Source organism: Danio rerio, chromosome 9, assembly GCF_052040795.2.
Source record: "Danio rerio strain M-AB ecotype USA chromosome 9, GRCz13ab, whole genome shotgun sequence".
Classification (NCBI taxonomy): Eukaryota; Metazoa; Chordata; class Actinopteri; order Cypriniformes; family Danionidae; genus Danio; species Danio rerio.
In genome coordinates this window covers 40284420-40303935 of record NC_141029.1, presented here as the reverse complement: position 1 = coordinate 40303935, position 19516 = coordinate 40284420, and the positions used below count along the sequence as shown (strand labels likewise).

The window sequence follows — 19516 nt, the reverse complement described above, 5'->3', positions numbered from 1 at the left end:
CCTTGTGGAAATATTTTTAACGCATTCAACTTGCTAAATATTTTAAATAAACAATATATGCAAACACAAAAAACATATTGTACTTTTTTCTGGAAGATACATGGCATGCTTAATGTATTCCACAATAAAAATAAGACAAGCTGTGGACAATGAATTTGTGTTAATGCAAGTCTTCAAAAAAAAAAACTTAATTTGTTTGTCTGATAATTCATTTGCAAAGTACAGTTAATACAAAATGAGCAGATTGTCAAGAAATGCAAGAAATGAAAGTTTTGCAGTGAAATGAACAAATATCCACAATTCCTGTTTCTCCAATAATGAACAAGAACACAGACATTTTGAATTCATTATAAAGTTTAATTGATTTTTACATCTATAAAATATTTTCATGGCTATTATCAGAATGAAATAAATATTATTGAGTGACAAAGTATATTCTTCATACTCTTGTACAGGGTCTTTAACAAAGAACAGAAGAATCATATTCAGTTAAAGCCGTTGACAAATTCACATGAATCACTTCAGCTGATAATTCCTTATGTACATATGCAGCTCATGTCTAGTTGAGCTATGTTTCAGTCTTCTGTCTCTCCACAAAGTGCAGATTGACCTTTTTGTTGGGAACAAGCACTGAACGAAAGTTTGCCTTAACTTCACCTACAGTCGGGTCTGGTCGCATTTCAAACAACTTGATTAGCTGCAATTAAAAACACAATCACAAACAGCACAATAATAATGCAATGTCACTGTCTGACACAGAACTGAAAAATAAATCTCACCCTTGCCAAAGCCAGATGCATTTCCAGTTCAGCAATGCGACGACCGACACAGGCTCTGACTCCAAATCCAAATGGGATTGACCCAAACGGGTTTGGTCTGGTTCTGCCGTCTCGCAGCCAGCGCTCAGGTTTGAACTTCTGTGGTTCTGGGAAGACTTTTTCATCGTGGCTGATTGCATAGTGGAACAGATTAAATGTGGTCTATTTCAACAAACGAAAAAGAAAAAAAATAATTGTATTTAGTGATGTTGATTACAAAATGGACAACATTTTGTTACTTCCTATCCTAACACGAGGCCAATTCACCTTTTTAGGAAAAAGGTATTCACCAATGATGACTTCACTTTCTGCAATAAGACGGGAATTTACAGGCACCACAGGATACAGTCTGCACAGAAAATTACATATGCAAACACATTATAAAGTAATAGTACAGAACATGTGCGCATGTATTTATGATTTTGACAAAAGTCTTGATAAATTTTTTTGTTTCTTTATTACTTATGTCTTTCCCCAATTATTTGAATTGTAGTACATCAGGGTTTTCCTTATATATTTTTTAATATAGTAGAAAAATCTTCCGCGTAGATAAAATATTTACACAGAGGAACAGTTCTTGTACAAAATAAGTGGTTTTACTGTATTTCTGATCAAATATCTGCAGCCATGGTAAGCATAATATAATAATTTTAATGCAATATATCACATTCAACATAATCCTCCACCTTAATGTTTCCTTGATGACGGCTTTGAGGAAAGGCATGCTGTTCACTTCTTCTGCTGTTGGGATTCTGTCACCCTTTAAGACCTTGGTTACCTCCTGATGCAAAGTCTCCTGAGCTGCTGGGTCTTTTGAGAGAAGATAAAGAGCCCACAACATGGTGTTGGAGGTCTAGAACATCATATCAAAAATAATCTTAAACCGTAGTTGTGATGACTTTTCTTTCCTATTATGACTATAGCATCAGACTGAAATAGCTTGTCAAGTAAGACAAAATGTGCACTAAGATTGCATTTTGTAAATTGTACAACCCTGAAAGTAAGAATAGGACTGGGTGGCATATATCAGTAGATTTTTTGTAATCGATATTATTTAAAAATATAATCTACTATGAATCTATGCATTATTTCCATTTTGCTGTCAGGGGTGCTTTCTGCATGTTAGTTTGCACTAAACTCAAATGGTTCGTTCACCCAAAAAATTACATATTTGTCATTAATTGCTCATCCTTACATCGTTCCAATGCCCTGAGACCTTCATTCATCTTCAGAACACAAATGAATACATTTTAGATGAAATCTGAGAGCTCTCTTAACTTCTATATAGAGTGGCGGCCATGGGAAGTTCAAAGAAACAGAACAAAAGCAAAGGAACCAGGTCCCAGTAAAGTACAGTATGTTCCACTGCTGACTAATGACTAGGGATGTCCCAATCAACTTTTTTTGCCCTCAAGTCCAAATCATTTGATTTTGACTATCTGCCTACACCGAAACCCGATCCAATACTTCTATAGTACATTAAAAAATAAAGAAGAATGCAGAAGCAGATCCAGGATGTTCCTTATTTTTTATTTAATTTACCTTATTTGACCATTTAGAGCAAAACAGACTGAGCAGCACTTCTGTGAGGGAGCTTAAACAATCAAGTAATAAATAACATCAATTCTTCACTTTGAACATTAGTGCAACAGTAAATATAAAAATAATCTAATACAAAAACAAAGAGCAGCTCAACTTAAAATACCCAGCAGGCAATCCTAAGTTTACCTATCTTACAGTTTGTTATGGCAATGTTGTCATCAAATTTATAATACCTCCAGACCGCAGACATTTAAGCTGCTTCCGTGTCCTACTTTGCCTGCATTCAACTAATAGCGTCTCTGCAACAAAGTGATGTCATGCTGCACACGTTGCTGTTTCTGTGTGAAGTCAAGAAAGAAGTCTAACTCTGTGCCACCACATAACTATATATGTGTTAAAAAATTATGACTATATATATATATATTATAAATTCTAGTCCTGATCGGGAGATAACATCCGATTATGATCAAGTCTGAATGATCAAGTCTGAATGATCAAGTCTGAATTATGATCAGGCCTGATTTCTGATCACATGATCGGATATAGACATCCCTAACAATGACAATTACATCATTTTGCCCATTGTACAGTGCATCCAGAATGTATTCATAGCGCTTCACTTTTTCCACATTTTTTTGCCCATTTCTCTTTGCAGAACCTCTCAAGCTCTATCAGGTTGGATGGAAAGTGACGATGTACAGCTATTTTCAGATCTCTCCAGAGATGTTCAATAGGATTTAGGTCTGGGCTCTGGCTGGGCCACTCAAAGACATTCACCAAGTTGTTGTGAAGCCACTCTATTAATATTTTGGCAGTGTGCTTTGGGTCATTGTCCTACTGGAAGATGAACTGTCGCCAGAGCACTCTGAAGCAGGTTTTCAAGTTTCTTATGGTCTAAGAGTCCTTCAGAGGCTTTTGGGCAAATTCTAGGCCGGGGAGTGGCTTCCGTCTGGCCACTCTACCATACAGGCTTGATTGGTGGATTGCTGCACAGATGGTTGTCCTTCTGTAAGGTTCTCCTCTATCCACAGAAGAACGCTGGAACTGGCCATCAGGTTATTGATCACCTCCCTGACTAAGGCCCTTCTTCCCCGATCACTCAGCTTAGATGGTCGGCCAGCTCTAGGAGGAGTCCTGGTGGTTCCAAACATCTTCCACTTACGGATGATGGAGGCCATTGTCCTCATTGGAACTTTCACAGCAGCAGAGATTTTTCTGTAACCTTCACTAGCCTTGTGCCTCGAGACAGTCTTGGAGGTCTACAGACAATTCCTTTGTCTTCCTGCTTGGTTTGTGCTTTGACATGCACTGTCAACTCTGGGACCTTACAGAGACAATTGTACGCCTTTTCAAATCATGTCCAATCAACTGAATTTACCACAGGTGAACTTGAGCTGCTAAAACATCTCAAGAATGTTCAGTGGAAACAGAACTTGAGCTCAATTTAGAGCTTCACGGCAAAGGCTATGAATACTTAAAGTATGTGCATGTGAATATTTAGCTTTTATATTTTTAATAAATTTGCAACAACTTCAAAAAATCTTTCTTCACATTGTCATTATGGGGTATTGTGTGTAGAATTTTGAGAAATAAATTAATTTAACCCATTTTGGAAAAAGGCTGTAACATAAAAAAAAATTTGGAGTAAGTGAATATGAATATGAATATGCGCTATGAATACTTTCTGGATGCACTGTAAATGTGCACCCTGACCTGAAGTAAAAGACACAGGCAAACAAAGTTGTCGTTTTGGGTTTTGGTAACACAAAAGTGCTTCATATGACTACAGTTGAACCCCTGAAGTCACATGGAATAATTTGACTTACGTTTTGGTTCCTTTTTGGACTTTAAATGTCTCTGGACCATTGCTGTCTATGGAGGATGAGAGAGTTCTCTGATTTCATCTAAAATATCTTAATTTGTGTACTTAGGATGAATGAAGCTCTCAGGGGATTTGAATGACATGAGGGAGAGAAATTAATAACAGAATTTTAATTTTTTTTATTTCAAACCCTTCTTGTTATAGGGTTTCTTTAGCAAAGATTAATAGTTTTACATTTTTCATTTATCTCTCGTGCTATTGACTTGCTTACTCTTAATGAAAACAGGTGGTCACTGTTTGTAGTACTACTGATGTTGTGTGAAGTCTAGTATATTTGTTGTGAATTGTCAAAATCTATTAAAAGGGCACAATATAGTTTTCATTAACAGCATTTTTGAGTGAATAAAACCTTTATTAAATGAGTGGCTAAAATATTTGTTGTTGGAAAATAAATGACATATTTTACACCTTCAACTAAATGCATCGTTACCATAGAAGCAAGTGTAAAGTGACAATCATAACAGGGTAATCAAAATAATTTAAATTGCTAATAATTCAAATAGAACTTCACCGTGAGAACGTTACACATACTGTATGTTACATATGCACATTTTCTAGAAAGAACCATGTATTTCTGTCAGTTTGCTTAATGGCCAGGAGTTGTTAATAACACAGCTTTCTGAATTCTAAACAGCCAATATTTAAAACTCTTACAAATGTTGTTTACATAGTCAAATCTATAGAAGCGTCTTACTGTGTCGACTCCAGCCAGCAGCACCTCAGATACACTTCCATAAACATCTTTGCAGCTCATCTTGCCACTAGAAAGCAGGTATGTGAGATACTCTCCAGCAACCTCCTGATTGGTATCTAGACGCGTCTGAATGGCCTCCATCTTCAAGTTAATCATTTTTGTGCCTATTAGTAATCCATATGTATCAACATCATCAAACTCCACAACAAATCTCTTGAAGTCAGTCTGAAGCTGATGTGTGAAGCTTACCGAACTTAAATATGCCATCCCAGCCATCAATGTACTTCTGCCAGAAAGGCAAATAATTGCGGGTCCAGTTGGGCAGAAGGGCCACGTGCATGTTGTAGGTGAACATTTGAGCAATGGAATTAATAAACTCTTGTGTCTCAGCAGGAATCTCTTTCTCCAGACAGCCAATGCGCGTCTCGAAGAGAATGGACGCAATCCCTGTGAAGAAAAGTATCTCAATTATTGTGGGAAAATTGAAAGCATGTTAAGAATGGTGATAAACTGGTATTCAAATTGACAGTAATAATATAAAGACAAAAGTTAGTTTTATTTAATGTAAGGCTTATAACATGACTCATAACATTATATCAGTGATCTTACAGCAGAATGATGACACTTAACTAATGAACTTTCTCTATAAAACAATAGAAAACATTCTTGCAACACTTAAATATATTACATTTTAATAAAAAACTTTGCATAGTAGGCAAATGTTACATAATTTATATAACTGCAGTGCAAAATATGAAGAAAGAAAAAATACAGACCCTACACTCTCAGACAAAATGGTACAATGTTGTACCAAAGAAGGTACAAACCCTTGACACTGGGGCAGTACCTTTTTATGGAACAGAATAGTACCTTAAGACAAAGAAACAAATTTGTACCATTGCAGTTTGTACCTTTAAGAACATGATTCATACCATCGGATACCAAAATGTACCTTCATCAAAGATACAGATGTTTTACCAGTTGTTTTGTATTATTGCACTATAAAACTTAAGAATTATTGTTTATGAGTTTCTTTAAACATATTCTTTTAAATAATGATTCATGTTTTAATATGGAAATTATTCATAAATCACTTTGCCTTTCCAGTAATATTTATTTTCATAGATATTGTAACAAAGAAGGAGTTGTCCAACACTTATGTACATTCTCAGAAATAAAGGTACAGGAGCTGTCACTGGGGCAGTACCTTTTCAAAATATACATATTAGTACCCAAATGTACCTAAAAAGTACCTCTGAAGTACCATTATGGACCCTTCAGGTAAAAATATGTACAGTTTGAAAAGGTACCGGCCCAGTGACAGCTCCTCTACCTTTATTTCTGAGAGTATACCTTTTCATGAGAACAATTATGTACCTTCATTTGAATTGTACCATAAAAGGCACAGAACAGCATCATAAGAGGTCTTTTTCTCTTATGATTTTCACCTTTGGTCAAATTTTACAAAGGTGAACAGTAACTTGTTTCATTTTTTTTTTCTTTTTACTAAAATAAATAAACTGTGTTTATTTTAAATTAAAGGTTGGAGTCAGTACGATTCATGCGATACTAGAGACTGGAGAAATGATAGAAGACACAGTAATGTTGATAAATCAGCTTTGCCATCAGAGAAATCGTTTACATTTTAAAATAAAAAAACAGGTATTTTAATTTGTAATACTACTTATTAAGAATATTACTGTTTTTACTGTAGTAAAAAATCTGATTAAGGTCTTGGAGAGCATAAAAGACTTCTATCAAAAACAAATGGTTTTAATCTTAGATACGTTGTACTAAAACATTTTTCATTTTAAATGTAACTAAACATAAACTATTTCACAACATATTTCTATAATAGGCTCACCAGCGCCTATTTTTCTTAAGGCAACTTAAGAAGAACCAGCTTTCACCAGCTGTCTTGGTGAACTTCTACCACTCAACAATAGAAAGCATCCTGACCAACTGCTTTACAGTCTGGTATGGAAGCTGCTCTGTTGCTGAGCGTAAGGCACTGCAGCGGGTGGTGAAAACTGCCCAACGCATCACAGGGACCACATTACCAGCTATACAGGGACAGACAAAAACCAGCAGACTGAGAGACAGCTTTTTCCCCAGAGCTGTCTCCCTTTTGAACTCTGCCTCTCACTGACTCTTTTGCCACCCCCCCCCCCCCCCAATACACCCTCTATTCTCCTCTAACTTATACTCCTCTCAATCACTGCACTATTTAACATTTGCACATTTAAAATTGCACCTATTCATTGCACTACATTGCACTAATTCACTTATTTGAACTGTACACACCCACTGCACATATACATTTGTAATCATGTTTGTTTATATGCACACTACTGATTATTAATAGCAACCTGTACATATATTCATCTATTGTAAATCTGTTTATAGCTAATATAACCTGTATATAATGTTCATAGTACATCCATCTGTAAATATCACCATAGTTTTTCTATAACATTTAACATATTACATAAACCATATAACATATATTTTTTCTATAACATAATATAGTTTTTCTATAACTGCACTTTAAGATCCCTCGGTTCCAGCTCGCATCTCAGCATGCCTGTCAGACATTTCACACTGCATGAAAGATCATTATCTTCAGCTTAACCTCACGAAAACAGAAATGCTTGAAGTTTCTGCCAACCCGACTCTACATCACAACTTTTCAATCCAGATGGACGGGGCAACCATTACTGCATCCAAAATGGTGAAAAGCCTTGGAGTAACGATTGATGACCAACTAAACTTCTCTGACCACATCTCTAGAGCTGCTCGATCGTGCAGATTCGCACTCTACACCATCAGAAAGGTTCAACCCTTTCTATCTGAACATGCAGCTCAACTCCTTGTTCAAGCTCTTGTTCTCTCCAGACTGGACTATTGCAGCTCTCTACTAGCCGGGCTTCCAGCTAACTCTATCAAACCTCTTCAGATGCTTCAGAACGCAGCAGCACGAGTGCTCTTTAATGAACCTAAAAGACCACATGTCACTCCACTACTCACACGTTTGCACTGGCTGCCAATTGCTGCTCGCATTAAATTCAAAGCTCTGATGTTTGCTTACAAAGTGATTTCTGGCTGCGCCCCTTATCTGCTCTTACTTCTGCAGATTTATAAGCCCTCCAGAAACTTGCGTTCTGTGAATGAATGTCGCCTCGTGGTTCTATCCCAAAGAGGGAAGAAAATGCTTTCCCGGACGCTCGTGCTCAATCTGCCCAGTTGGTGGAATGAACGGCAGAGTCACTCGCTGTCTTTTAAAAATGACTAAAAACTCAACTATTTAGTCTTTACTTTCCTTACTAATATGCAATTCCCTCTCTGACTCCTCCACTAACTACAAAAAAAATACTAATGTTTTGCTTCTTACACTTTCTTTACACACCTGAAACGTGCCTACAGCACTTATTCATTGTTGCTCTTATAGTTGTGTAAATTGCTTCCTTGTCCTCATTTATAAGTCTCTTTGTAAGTCGCCTTGTTGTACATGTGTAATGACAATAAAGTTAAATCTAATCTAATCTATAATTGCTCATGTTGCATTTTTTTTAGCAATTGTCACATTTTTTAAAGAATTACTTGGACTTTGTTTCATCTTGTAATGTCAGGCTACTCACTAATTACCCTTTTGGGAATATGTACTTTACTTCTACTTAAGGGATTTAGTTTCACACAGTAATAAAGTGGAAATACCTTCAAGGGAGAATCTGTAAAGCTCATTGGTCAGATTAGAGACCAGATCCCCTGTAGGACTCATCTCCCGCAGATAGTAAATGCGTTTGATGAAGTCTGTGATCACTGCATTCACCACATCTCCATACTGAAGCGAGTCCTTTGGATGCAGCATGCGTTTGTTCAGCACCGCCCGCAGTTTGTACCATTTCTCTCCTTCTCTGTTGAACAACACAGTCTCTTTTCAGATGAGCAACAAAACAGCACAACTTGATAAGAGTTCATTACATTATACAACACATAACAGCTACAATAGCCAAATGTACTCTGGCCTCATAAAACATGTGTTATTTATACAAATCATTTGTTTTTACTCTGTGAAAGGGCCATAGCTAATGCCTCTTAAGTCCCGATGCTCTGTCCACAGAGTCATGTATCCTCTGCATGGATATTTCTCATCTTTTCGAAGAAGTTCTTCCAGTAGCTCCACACTGGTTATTGAAATTCCTTGGAGGTTTCCAGCATTAATTTTCCACAAGGGGCCATAAACCTGTTTTTGATATAACTGGAGAGATTAAAAAAGATGTAAAACATAAGCAAGAAGTCCTTGTGGTCTTAAATAGTAATTATTACACATCTATTAGCCCACAGATGATTACACATCTCCAAATCCATTCAGAGCAGGTAACAAACAATCACAACTAGCTATTTAAAAAAAGTGTTCAGTTTTACATGACAGCCGATTCTTTTCAATTCAGTAAAACACCTGACAGTCTGAGGACATAAACAATACCAATAATGTCAAGAGCCGGGATGGATTTATTTTATGATACATGTATTTCAAATAAAAAATAGCATTTTTTCATTTTTATTTTATAGTGTTCATGAAAACAGGTTCATATTTTGTATCAAAATACTTTAGAGTCTTGTATTTTTAAAATACTGTAAAATACTTTGTAAGGAGTCTGAATGATGACATCATAATAATGCAGCCTCAGATTGATTCTTAGTTATTTGCAGAGGCTTGAGATCAGACCAGAACACTGATTAAGAAGGTGGTCAATGCTTAGAGTATGGATGAAAATTATGCAACACACATAAAGAAAATAACAGACAGATGACAACAATAGTCAACAATCATTGAAAATAGTAAAATGCACAATGCTAAGACGACGAGTAATATATAATGAGTGTGCAATTCAGCATCAGCATCTTTGCTTAATAAATGAGATAGAATAAAATCTCAGTCCTTAAAAAACAGGATAAGGAGCCCTCAGAACATAATCATTCTCAGTCTCAGTGCTGCAGGTGGAAATGCAGAGGAAGTTTAGAAATATAAAACACCTAAAGATGGTGTATTGGTGTTCACTAAGGGGGTAAACTGAGTCACTTCCAGTTAAAGAAGAACTGAAAACATCTTAGAATAATGAGTATACTGTACAAATAATAGTAGTTTTGGAGGGATTGCTGATGTAGATGCCAAGAAAGCAAGACAAAAATACAAATAGGTCCGACAGTGGCGATTCCTGCAATACTTGGTATTGGCCATTTCAAATGCCAGTAGATGATCTGCAGATGCAGTGTACATGGCACAATACACAAATATTTAATAATACTCAAGTCCTTAAAGACTGGTTAAAAACCCCAGACTCCCGATACACGGCAGCAGCAGGATATATATGAAGAGTTTATTTGCAAAAACTGATAACTCAACATTTTAGAGATATGATGTTTTACTTTTTGCATTGAAGAGTATAATTGCAAAAAACATGATTTATGAAAACGACTTAAACTATTTTAGTAGATTTCAGAAATCATGTTTTGCATTAGGTGTTAAAGATTTCAATTGCAAAAAAAAAATCTTTAATGAAAAAAAAAAAAAACTCTTCATACATTACCCTTTTAAAATATAAGATTCTTAAGATTGTTGCAGTTTCACTGGCCACACAATGGATGGAAACACAATAAAGAGATATAGTACTAGGTTCAAACTCATCTGCATTACATGGTATTTACAGTGATTAAGGAGATCATCTTCAAGACAGGACTTTCTGTATGAAATTTGTTCAAACGTTATGCTAAAATGAAAGAGAAAGTCAATTTAATGGTGAAGGGATTGATTATATAGGCATATTAATTGAGGGTTTGCCAAGAAATGTCATGCTCCCATAAAAGTGTTTTGTATTATTTTCAAAATACAGTTTTTTATTTTAATACATATCTGGGTACTGTATTTTGTAGTTTATTTTTATACACGTAAAACTGAGATATTATATATTAAAATACATTTCAGCCTATCCCTGGTCAAGAGTCCAGCAGATAGGTACAATCACATGATAAACAAATACTATTTCTTTATACCTGTAGCTCATGTACGCTGTTGAGGTACCCTTTGAAGAGCATTTGATACAACATGGTAAAGATTTTGATCTCTGGAAGGTCAGCCTCAGTCTTCAGCTTTCTGTGGCCGTCCTGGACACTGACAGAAGCAGCCGCAGAATTTCCTGCTGCTCTCCTGAAGCCTGTGGCCGCTGTCGTGGGTCTCAGAAAACACCATCCGAGCCTTTCTGCAGAGCTCAAAGCAAAACTAACAGCCATTATGGACACAGAACGAAGAATGAGGTTAACGACACCGATAGGAACGGGAGGGAGAGGGAGGTGGGACGAAAAGACTCTCTGGTTAACCCTTCACTGCCTGTTGTAATAATACGAGTTCTTTTGAAAATGTTAATTTTTATTATAATTAATACTAGAGGATGACATTTAAAATCTTGTCTAGCTAGCACATGTCCTTATGTCGTTACAAACTGTTGGGATTTCTGTAGCACTAATACTCCTGCAGTTTTCTTGTGGTAGTGTGTGGTTTCACTTAAACATTTCTGTGGTACCACAGGATTATGTTGTTTAGTATGTGATACTCCTGTAGTATTCTAGATGTATTAGATTACGTTTTAAATATAACAGGTTTGTATTTGAAAAAATATATATATATATATATTAAATTCAAGATTTATTGAAAAGTTCCTATTTAAATAAGGTATATGCCGTGCTAGTGCTGTTTCCATGCTGATATGGCGGGGGAAATGTAATTTAATGCAGTGCTTCTTGTACAATCTGAGAGCCACTTTAAATCGGATATCACTCAGCTTGTGGAGATCGCTGACTTTGAAAGAAAACAGACCTTAAACGCACCGGATTATGCATTGGCATTCAATTAGCCGGAAACGCTTAATTTACACCATGGATGCTGTAAAAGGAACCGTATAAAGTATCTCAGAATATTACACAGCACCAAAAATGTAAAAATATATATTAAATATATGTAATATATTTTTGTCCACAGCAGACAGCAACTCGCCCTGACGCAGATTCCCGAGTCGTGGTCCAATCAGGTGAGCCCTCCTCAGCGCTCGCTATGACAACGAGACAACAGTGACGTGCCTTGTAGAAATTTGCATATGCATTCCTATAAAGCTCGTGTGCTCTCTGTCAGCGCTGTCAGTTCGCCCGGTGTAGCTGCTTGTACTTGACCAAGGTGAGTTCAATACCGACGGTACGAGTGGAGCTACGCCAAACTCACGAAGTCCGCTTCGTGATGCTTCACCCGGGCCCGTCTGTGCTGTAGTTCCTTGCGGTTTGCGTACATAAACGCAATATCGCGAAGAACATTACGTGTTTGTTGCTCGAAATGTGCCGCCGAGCAACATCCAGTGAATACTGGCACGGCCTGGCGCCCGGTCTTTCCGTGCACTCCCTGGGGCGAGGCGGCCTTTGAGCCCTAGGCAGGGAGCAAACAACCCCCGAGGACCCTCAGGGAAACACGGGCGGCCGGTAGTGGGACCTCGCTGCGAGGGTTATGGTGGGTGGGAGTAGCGAGGCCCACTCATCTTCTATTTTAAACTATAGTTTCAAACTTTAGTTTACTATAGTTTGAAATAGAAACCATGGTAACTGTTATGATTAAACCTTTAGCAAAGAGCTTAGAATGACCAAGAGCAACAGACCCGGTTTCCGCCATTTTGAAGTGATAGCGATCGCTCGTCATTGCTGTCGCGATGGAAAGCAGCTGCTTTGTTTTTATTTAATTCATTCAAAAAGCGCGTTATTGTTTCCCAAATTGTAGAGTGTCGCCTCTCGGTAATTCTATGCTCTTTGCTCCATGTCTGACTGTTGTAATGTTTTGCTTTGTTTTTCAGCTCAGTTGTTGAGCAAAGAAGGACTATTGAAGACAACAGTTGAAGACAACCGCGGGTTATATTCACGAGCGCGCGCATTATAATGTTTCCGGGCTGTTTTCTGAAAGTGTGTCTTGTTTAGATAAGTTTGCATGTCAAACTAAATAAACTATACTCTTTCTAAACACCTGTCTCGTGTTTTATTTGTCCTCTACAGCAATGCACTGATATATAAGTCTGTTGAATGCATTTGTATGCAACATGGTTTGACAATACAGAAGTCTAACAAATAAATAGTTGTTATAAATGTACTTTCATTAGTCAACATTTGCTGTTATGGTTGTTTCACAACTATATTTATTATTATTATTATTCTGTATGTTTAAAACCAGCAAATTATACTATATATTTAACATGTCACACATATTTACTGTTATTTTAAAATTTGCCAAATAAAATGTCCCAAGACAAGAATTGGTGTTGTTTTGGTTTTATGTCAACCTACTGTAGGTTTTAGGTTGACTTTAATTTTGGCTTAGTTGCCAGAAAGATACATAAAACTGTTAACATCTGTACATTATGGCAGTATGCAATATACAATAAATGTAAGAAGTTATATGAGGAGAGGCTAACTAGCAAACAATGTAGCTTTCAAGTACACAGTTCAAGATAACAACAATATAACTTAAAACACAGCCTTATTTTAGAAACCCTCAAAAACATTTGAACACATTTTACTTACTCATTGTAGATTCTTATTTAAAGCCTAAAACATATCAGACTCTACATCTGAATTGATGGACAGAGAATAGAGCACACTCAGCAGTAAACAAATCAAACACCTGACTCCCTTAAAGGGCCAGCATTTTCTGAAAACTTTTTCTAACACCTTTGTGTTTAGAATAAGACAGACAGCCTGTGGGAGTGTGTGGAGATGCCTAAATCATTGTTTTCAGCCTTCAAAATGCACGTCTCTATAATTAGCAACATAAAGCATCAGAGTGGCTGCGACAGTAATGGTTGAACAGTAATTTGCTATTTATTGTCAAAGTTACTATCTGTAATGAGTACATAAAATAAATTACTGTAATTTATTCTTTGCACTACACAATTTCATACAAAGTCTACTCCTTTTACAGTAAAATACTGTTTCCTTTTATTACAGCAAAACACTGGCTATTTTACTGTTATTTACTGCACAATCTACAGGGTAACACTGCAGTTATACTAATTAAACACACCTGATCAAACTAAATCTAAAGGTAGTGCGTTGAAGCAGGGCTGGAACTAAATTCTGCTGGGCTGCGGCCCTCCAGGAGTTTGACATTCCTGGTACATAGCATATTTTCAAAGGAACTGCCTACATTTATCACAATCATGCACATATCATTGAATAAAAACAATAAAAATATAAAAACTTCATCCAAAGCAAAAAAATAAATTAATAATAATAATAAATATTCTGATCCTCATGTTGTTCCAAACCTGTAGTAATAAAAAAGAAATAAAATAAAATAACGTAAAGACTCACTAGTTAACCCTTCACTATCTGTTTTACTATAATACGAGGAGTTCTTTTGAAAATGTGAATTTTTATGATAATTAATACTAGAGGATGACATTTAAAATATTGTCTAGCTAGCACATGCCCTTATGTCGTTACAAACTGTTGGGCTTTTCTGTAGCACAAAAGTTGGACTTAAGTTCGCTTCTGGTGTGCGACCAGCTTTACAAAAATGTCCTGTGGTAATCCTGTGGTATTTCAGCAGTACAACATAAATTTACCACACAAAAAAATGAGCAAAGCTAATTATGACAGGATTACTACAGCACTTTCTGCAGTAAAATTTCACAGGAATTTACCATTGGATGAAGTATCTCTGTTGTTTTTGTGTGGTAATACCAACACAGCTAAATATCACAGGACTGCTACAGCAATTTCTGCAGTACAATATCACAAGAATTAGCTTTTTTATTCTGTCTTTTTCTAAAACATTTTTTTTCTCAGTGCAAGGTAAAATCAGTATGTTCTGCATTTAAGTCGTTTAATTAAGAAATACCTATTCTTACAAAGTAACATCACATGTATTCATATTCATTGTAAAAACTTTTCAGTGTGCAAATGTTTGTGTACTGGAATAAATTTGCAATTGAAACAACAAGATGACCGACACCCTCCATTACAACATTACCTGCGGTATTCTATGTGGTAAACCATTAAATGTTATGTGGTAACTGTGTAGTACTTTGTTGTTTTTTGGGACGTTACCACAGGATTCTGTGCTGTACAGTATGTAATACTCCTGTTCTTGTGGTAGTGTGTGGTATCACTTAAACATTTCTGTGGCACCACAGAAGTCTGTTGCTTAGTATGTAATACTCCTGTAGTATTCTAGATATATTAGATGTATATAAGTTCCTATATAGGGTATATACCGAGCTAGTGCTGTTTCCATGCTGAAACACTTCCGGTGACCTGTTATTGTGAACTTTTTTCTCCATTTTATACGGTTCCTTATACAGCATCGATGTTAAACGCACCGGATTATGCATTAATTGGCATTCAATTCGCCGGAAACGCTTAATTTACACCATGGATGCTGTAAAAGGAACCGTATAAAGTATCTCAGAATATTACACAGCACCAAAAATGTAAAAATATATATTGAATATATGTAATATATTTTTGTCCAAAGCAGACAGCAACTCGCCCTGACGCAGATTACCGAGTCGTGGTCCAATCAGGTGAGCCCTCCTCAGCGCTCGCCATGACAACGAGACAACAGTGACGTACCTTGTAAAAATTTGCATATGCATTCCTATAAAGCTCGTGTGCTCTCTGTCAGCGCTGTCAGTTCGCCCGGTGTAGCAGCTTGTACTTGACCAAGGTGAGTTCAAAACCGACGGTACGAGTGGAGCTACGCCAAACTCACGAAGTCCGCTTCGTGATGCTTCACCCGGGCCCGTCTGTGCTGTAGTTCCTTGCGGTTTGCGTACATAAACGCAATATCGCGAAGAACATTACGTGTTTGTTGCTCGAAATGTGCCGCCGAGCAACATCCAGTGAATACTGGCACGGCCTGGCGCCCGGTCTTTCCGTGCACTCCCTGGGGCGAGGCGGCCTTTGAGCCCTAGGCAGGGAGCAAACAACCCCCGAGGACCCTCAGGGAAACACGGGCGGCCGGTAGTGGGACCTCGCTGCGAGGGTTATGGTGGGTGGGAGTAGCGAGGCCCACTCATCTTCTATTTTAAACTATAGTTTCAAACTTTAGTTTACTATAGTTTGAAATAGAAACCATGGTAACTGTTATGATTAAACCTTTAGCAAAGAGCTTAGAATGACCAAGAGCAACAGACCCGGTTTCCGCCATTTTGAAGTGATAGCGATCGCTCGTCATTGCTGTCGCGATGGAAAGCAGCTGCTTTGTTTTTATTTAATTCATTCAAAAAGCGCGTTATTGTTTCCCAAATTGTAGAGTGTCGCCTCTTGGTAATCCTATGCTTTTTGCTCCATGTCTGACTGTTGTAATGTTTTGCTTTGTTTTTCAGCTCAGTTGTTGAGCAAAGAAGGACTATTGAAGACAACAGTTGAAGACAACCGCGGGTTATATTCACGAGCGCGCGCATTATAATGTTTCCGGGCTGTTTTCTGAAAGTGTGTCTTGTTTAGATAAGTTTGCATGTCAAACTAAATAAACTATACTCTTTCTAAACACATGTCTCGTGTTTTATTTGTCCTCTACAGCAATGCACTGACATATAAGTCTGTTGAATGCATTTGTATGCAACATGGTTTGACAATACAGAAGTCTAACAAATAAATAGTTGTTATAAATGTACTTTCATTAGTCAACATTTGCTGTTATGGTTGTTTCATAACTATATTTTTTATTATTATTATTCTGTATGTTTAAAACCAGCAAATTATACTATATATTTAACATGTCACATATACTTACTGTTATTTTAAAATTTGCCAAATAAAATGTCCTAAGACAAGAATGGGTGTTGTTTTGGTTTTATGTCAACCTACTGTAGGTTTTAGGTTGACTGCAGCAGGTATAGGCATTATACACACACACAAACACACACACACACAAAGTGCTGCGGTGAAATGTGTTACTCTCTCCTCAATGCTGACCATGCAAAAAAAAAAAAAAAAACTAATTATTTTAAATGTTAAAGTTTAAAATAATTAAAAACTGTGTCAATTCTCAATAAAAAGCTACAAATAATTATAAAAACAAAAATAAAGTCGGCAACACCGAAAAACCAAAGAATCCAATATTTTATTGTTATAATTATTATTTACTTAAAAAATCTCATGACAACAAACTTTTCTATTGTTTCTAATATAAATTCATAGGTGGAAACACAGCTCTGAAAAATACTTAGCAACAAACTCACAACCTGGGAGCTGACAGTGGAGCTTTTGTGTGTGGATGGTTAAGTGTATCATATGTTTTTGTGATTCCCTGTGATGATTTCTGTGCACATGTTACCTTACTGAGGCGATGGAATTTAATTTTGGCTTAGTTGCCAGAAAGATACATAAAACTGTTAACATCTGTACATTATGGCAGTATGCCATATACAATAAATGTATTTGGTATAGGAGAGGCTAACTAGCTAACAATGTAGCTTTCAAGTACACAGTTCAAGATAACAACAATATAACTTAAAACACAGCCTTATTTTAGAAACCCTCAAAAACATTTGAACACATTTTACTTACTCATTGTAGATTCTTATTTAAAGCCTAAAACATATCAGACTCTACATCTGAATTGATGGACAGAGAATAAAGCACACTCAGCAGTAAACAAATCAAACACCTGACTCCCTTAAAGGGCCAGCATTTTCTGAAAACTTTTTCTAACACCTTTGTGTTTGGAATAAGACAGACAGCCTGTGGGAGTGTGTGGAGATGCCTAAATCATTGTTTTCAGCCTTCAAAATGCACGTCTCTATAATTAGCAACATAAAGCATCAGAGTGGCTGCGACAGTAATGGTTGAACAGTAATTTGCTATTTATTGTCAAAGTTACTATCTGTAACGAGTACATAAAATAAATTACTGTAATTTATTCTTTGCACTACACAATTTCATACAAAGTCTACTCCTTTTACAGTAAAATACTGTTTCCTTTTATTACAGCAAAACACTGGCTATTTTACAGTTATTTACTGCACAATCTACAGGGTAACACTGCAGTTATACTAATTAAACACACCTGATCAAACTAAATCTTAAGGTAGTGTGTTGAAGCAGGGCTGGAACTAAATTCTGCTGGGCTGCGGCCCTCCAGGAGTTTGACATCCCTGGTACATAGCATATTTTCAAAGGAACTGCCTACATTTATCACAATCATGCACATATCATTGAATAAAAACAATAAAAATATAAAAACTTCATCCAAAGCAAAAAAATAAATTAATAATAATAATAATAATAAATATTCTGATCCTCATGTTGTTCCAAACCTGTAGTAATAAAAAAGAAATAAAATAAAATAACGAAAAGACTCACTAGTTAACCCTTCACTATCTGTTTTACTATAATACGAGGAGTTCTTTTGAAAATGTGAATTTTTTTATAATTAATACTAGAGGATGACATTTAAAATATTGTCTAGCCAGCACATGCCCTTATGTCGTTACAAACTGTTGGGCTTTTCTGTAGCACAAAAGTTGGACTTAAGTTCGCTTCTGGTGTGCGACCGGCTTTACAAAAATGTCCTGTGGTAATCCTGTGGTATTTCAGCAGTACAACATAAATTTACCACACAAAAAAAATGAGCAAAGCTAAATATGACAGGATTACTACAGCACTTTCTGCAGTAAAACTTCACAGGAATTTACCATTGGATGAAGTATCTCTGTTGTTTTTGTGTGGTAATACCAACACAGCTAAATATCACAGGACTGCTACAGCAATTTCTGCAGTACAATATCACAAGAATTAGCTTTTTTATTCTGTCTTTTTCTAAAACATTTTTTTTTTCTCAGTGCAAGGTAAAATCAGTATGTTCTGCATTTAAGTCGTTTAATTAAGAAATACCTATTCTTACAAAGTAACATCACATGTATTCATATTTATTGTAAAAACTTTTCAGTGTGCAAATGTTTGTGTACTGGAATAAATTTGCAATTGAAACAACAAGATGACCGACACCCTCCATTACAAACATTACCTGCGGTATTCTATGTGGTAAACCATCAAATGTTATGTGGTAACTGTGTAGTACTTTGTTGTTTTTTGGGACGTTTTACCACAGGATTCTGTGCTGTACAGTATGTAATACTCCTGTAGTATTCTTGTGGTAGTGTGTGGTATCACTTTCATGTTTTGGTAGTATTTACCACAGGATTCTGTTATACAATATGTAATATTCCTGGGATATTCTTGTGGTAGAGTGTGTGGTATTACTGTTATATTCCTGTAATATTTTTGTGGTAGCATGTGGTATTTCATGTGGTAAACCATCAAATGTACAAAACAAAAATCATGTGATAATTGTGTAGTACTTTGTTGTTTTTTTGGGACGTTTTACCACAGGATTCTGTGTTGTACAGTATGTAATACTCCTGCGGTATTCTTGTAGTAGTGTGTGGTATCACTTAAACATTTCTGTGGCACCACAGAAGTCTGTTGCTTAGTATGTAATACTCCTGTAGTATTCTAGATATATTAGATGTATATAAGTTCCTA

General features: G+C 36.3%; 1 protein-coding gene across 13 annotated transcripts; it reads right to left on the bottom strand.

Annotated features, from left to right (window-relative positions):
* Window positions 1-336: 336 nt before the first annotated feature.
* cyp27a1.4 (cytochrome P450, family 27, subfamily A, polypeptide 1, gene 4) lies at window positions 337-17621 on the bottom strand. Of its 13 annotated transcripts, XM_087265970.1 has the most exons (11): window positions 11988-12046; window positions 11822-11876; window positions 10991-11196; window positions 9004-9194; window positions 8651-8850; window positions 5186-5383; window positions 4937-5100; window positions 1505-1671; window positions 1086-1167; window positions 780-980; window positions 337-697 (listed from the first exon to the last, which is right to left on the bottom strand). In XM_087265970.1, exons 3-11 carry the CDS (start codon window positions 11042-11044, stop codon window positions 569-571), a joined length of 1386 nt encoding a protein of 461 aa, XP_087122096.1. In that variant the 5' UTR covers window positions 11045-11196; window positions 11822-11876; window positions 11988-12046; the 3' UTR covers window positions 337-568. The 13 variants fall into 13 exon arrangements, 9 of the variants coding, with proteins under 9 accessions (XP_087122096.1, XP_087122095.1, XP_087122093.1 ...); XM_087265969.1 differs by lacking the exons at window positions 11822-11876; window positions 11988-12046 and adding an exon at window positions 17540-17621 and having other exon boundaries at window positions 10991-11216; XM_087265967.1 differs by lacking the exons at window positions 11822-11876; window positions 11988-12046 and adding an exon at window positions 17540-17621.
* Between the last annotated feature and the right edge of the window lie 1895 nt (window positions 17622-19516).

Coding starts and splice junctions, on each gene's coding strand:
- cyp27a1.4 (NM_001328513.1), bottom strand. CDS start 11,227: ATGGCTGTTAGTTTTGCTTTGAGCTCTGCAGAAAGGCTCGGATGGTGT. Junction 1,672..4,936: donor TGCTGGCTGGAGTCGACACA/GTAAGACGCTTC, acceptor ATGATGTTCTAG/ACCTCCAACACCATGTTGTG. Junction 698..779: donor TGCATCTGGCTTTGGCAAGG/GTGAGATTTATT, acceptor TTTTAATTGCAG/CTAATCAAGTTGTTTGAAAT.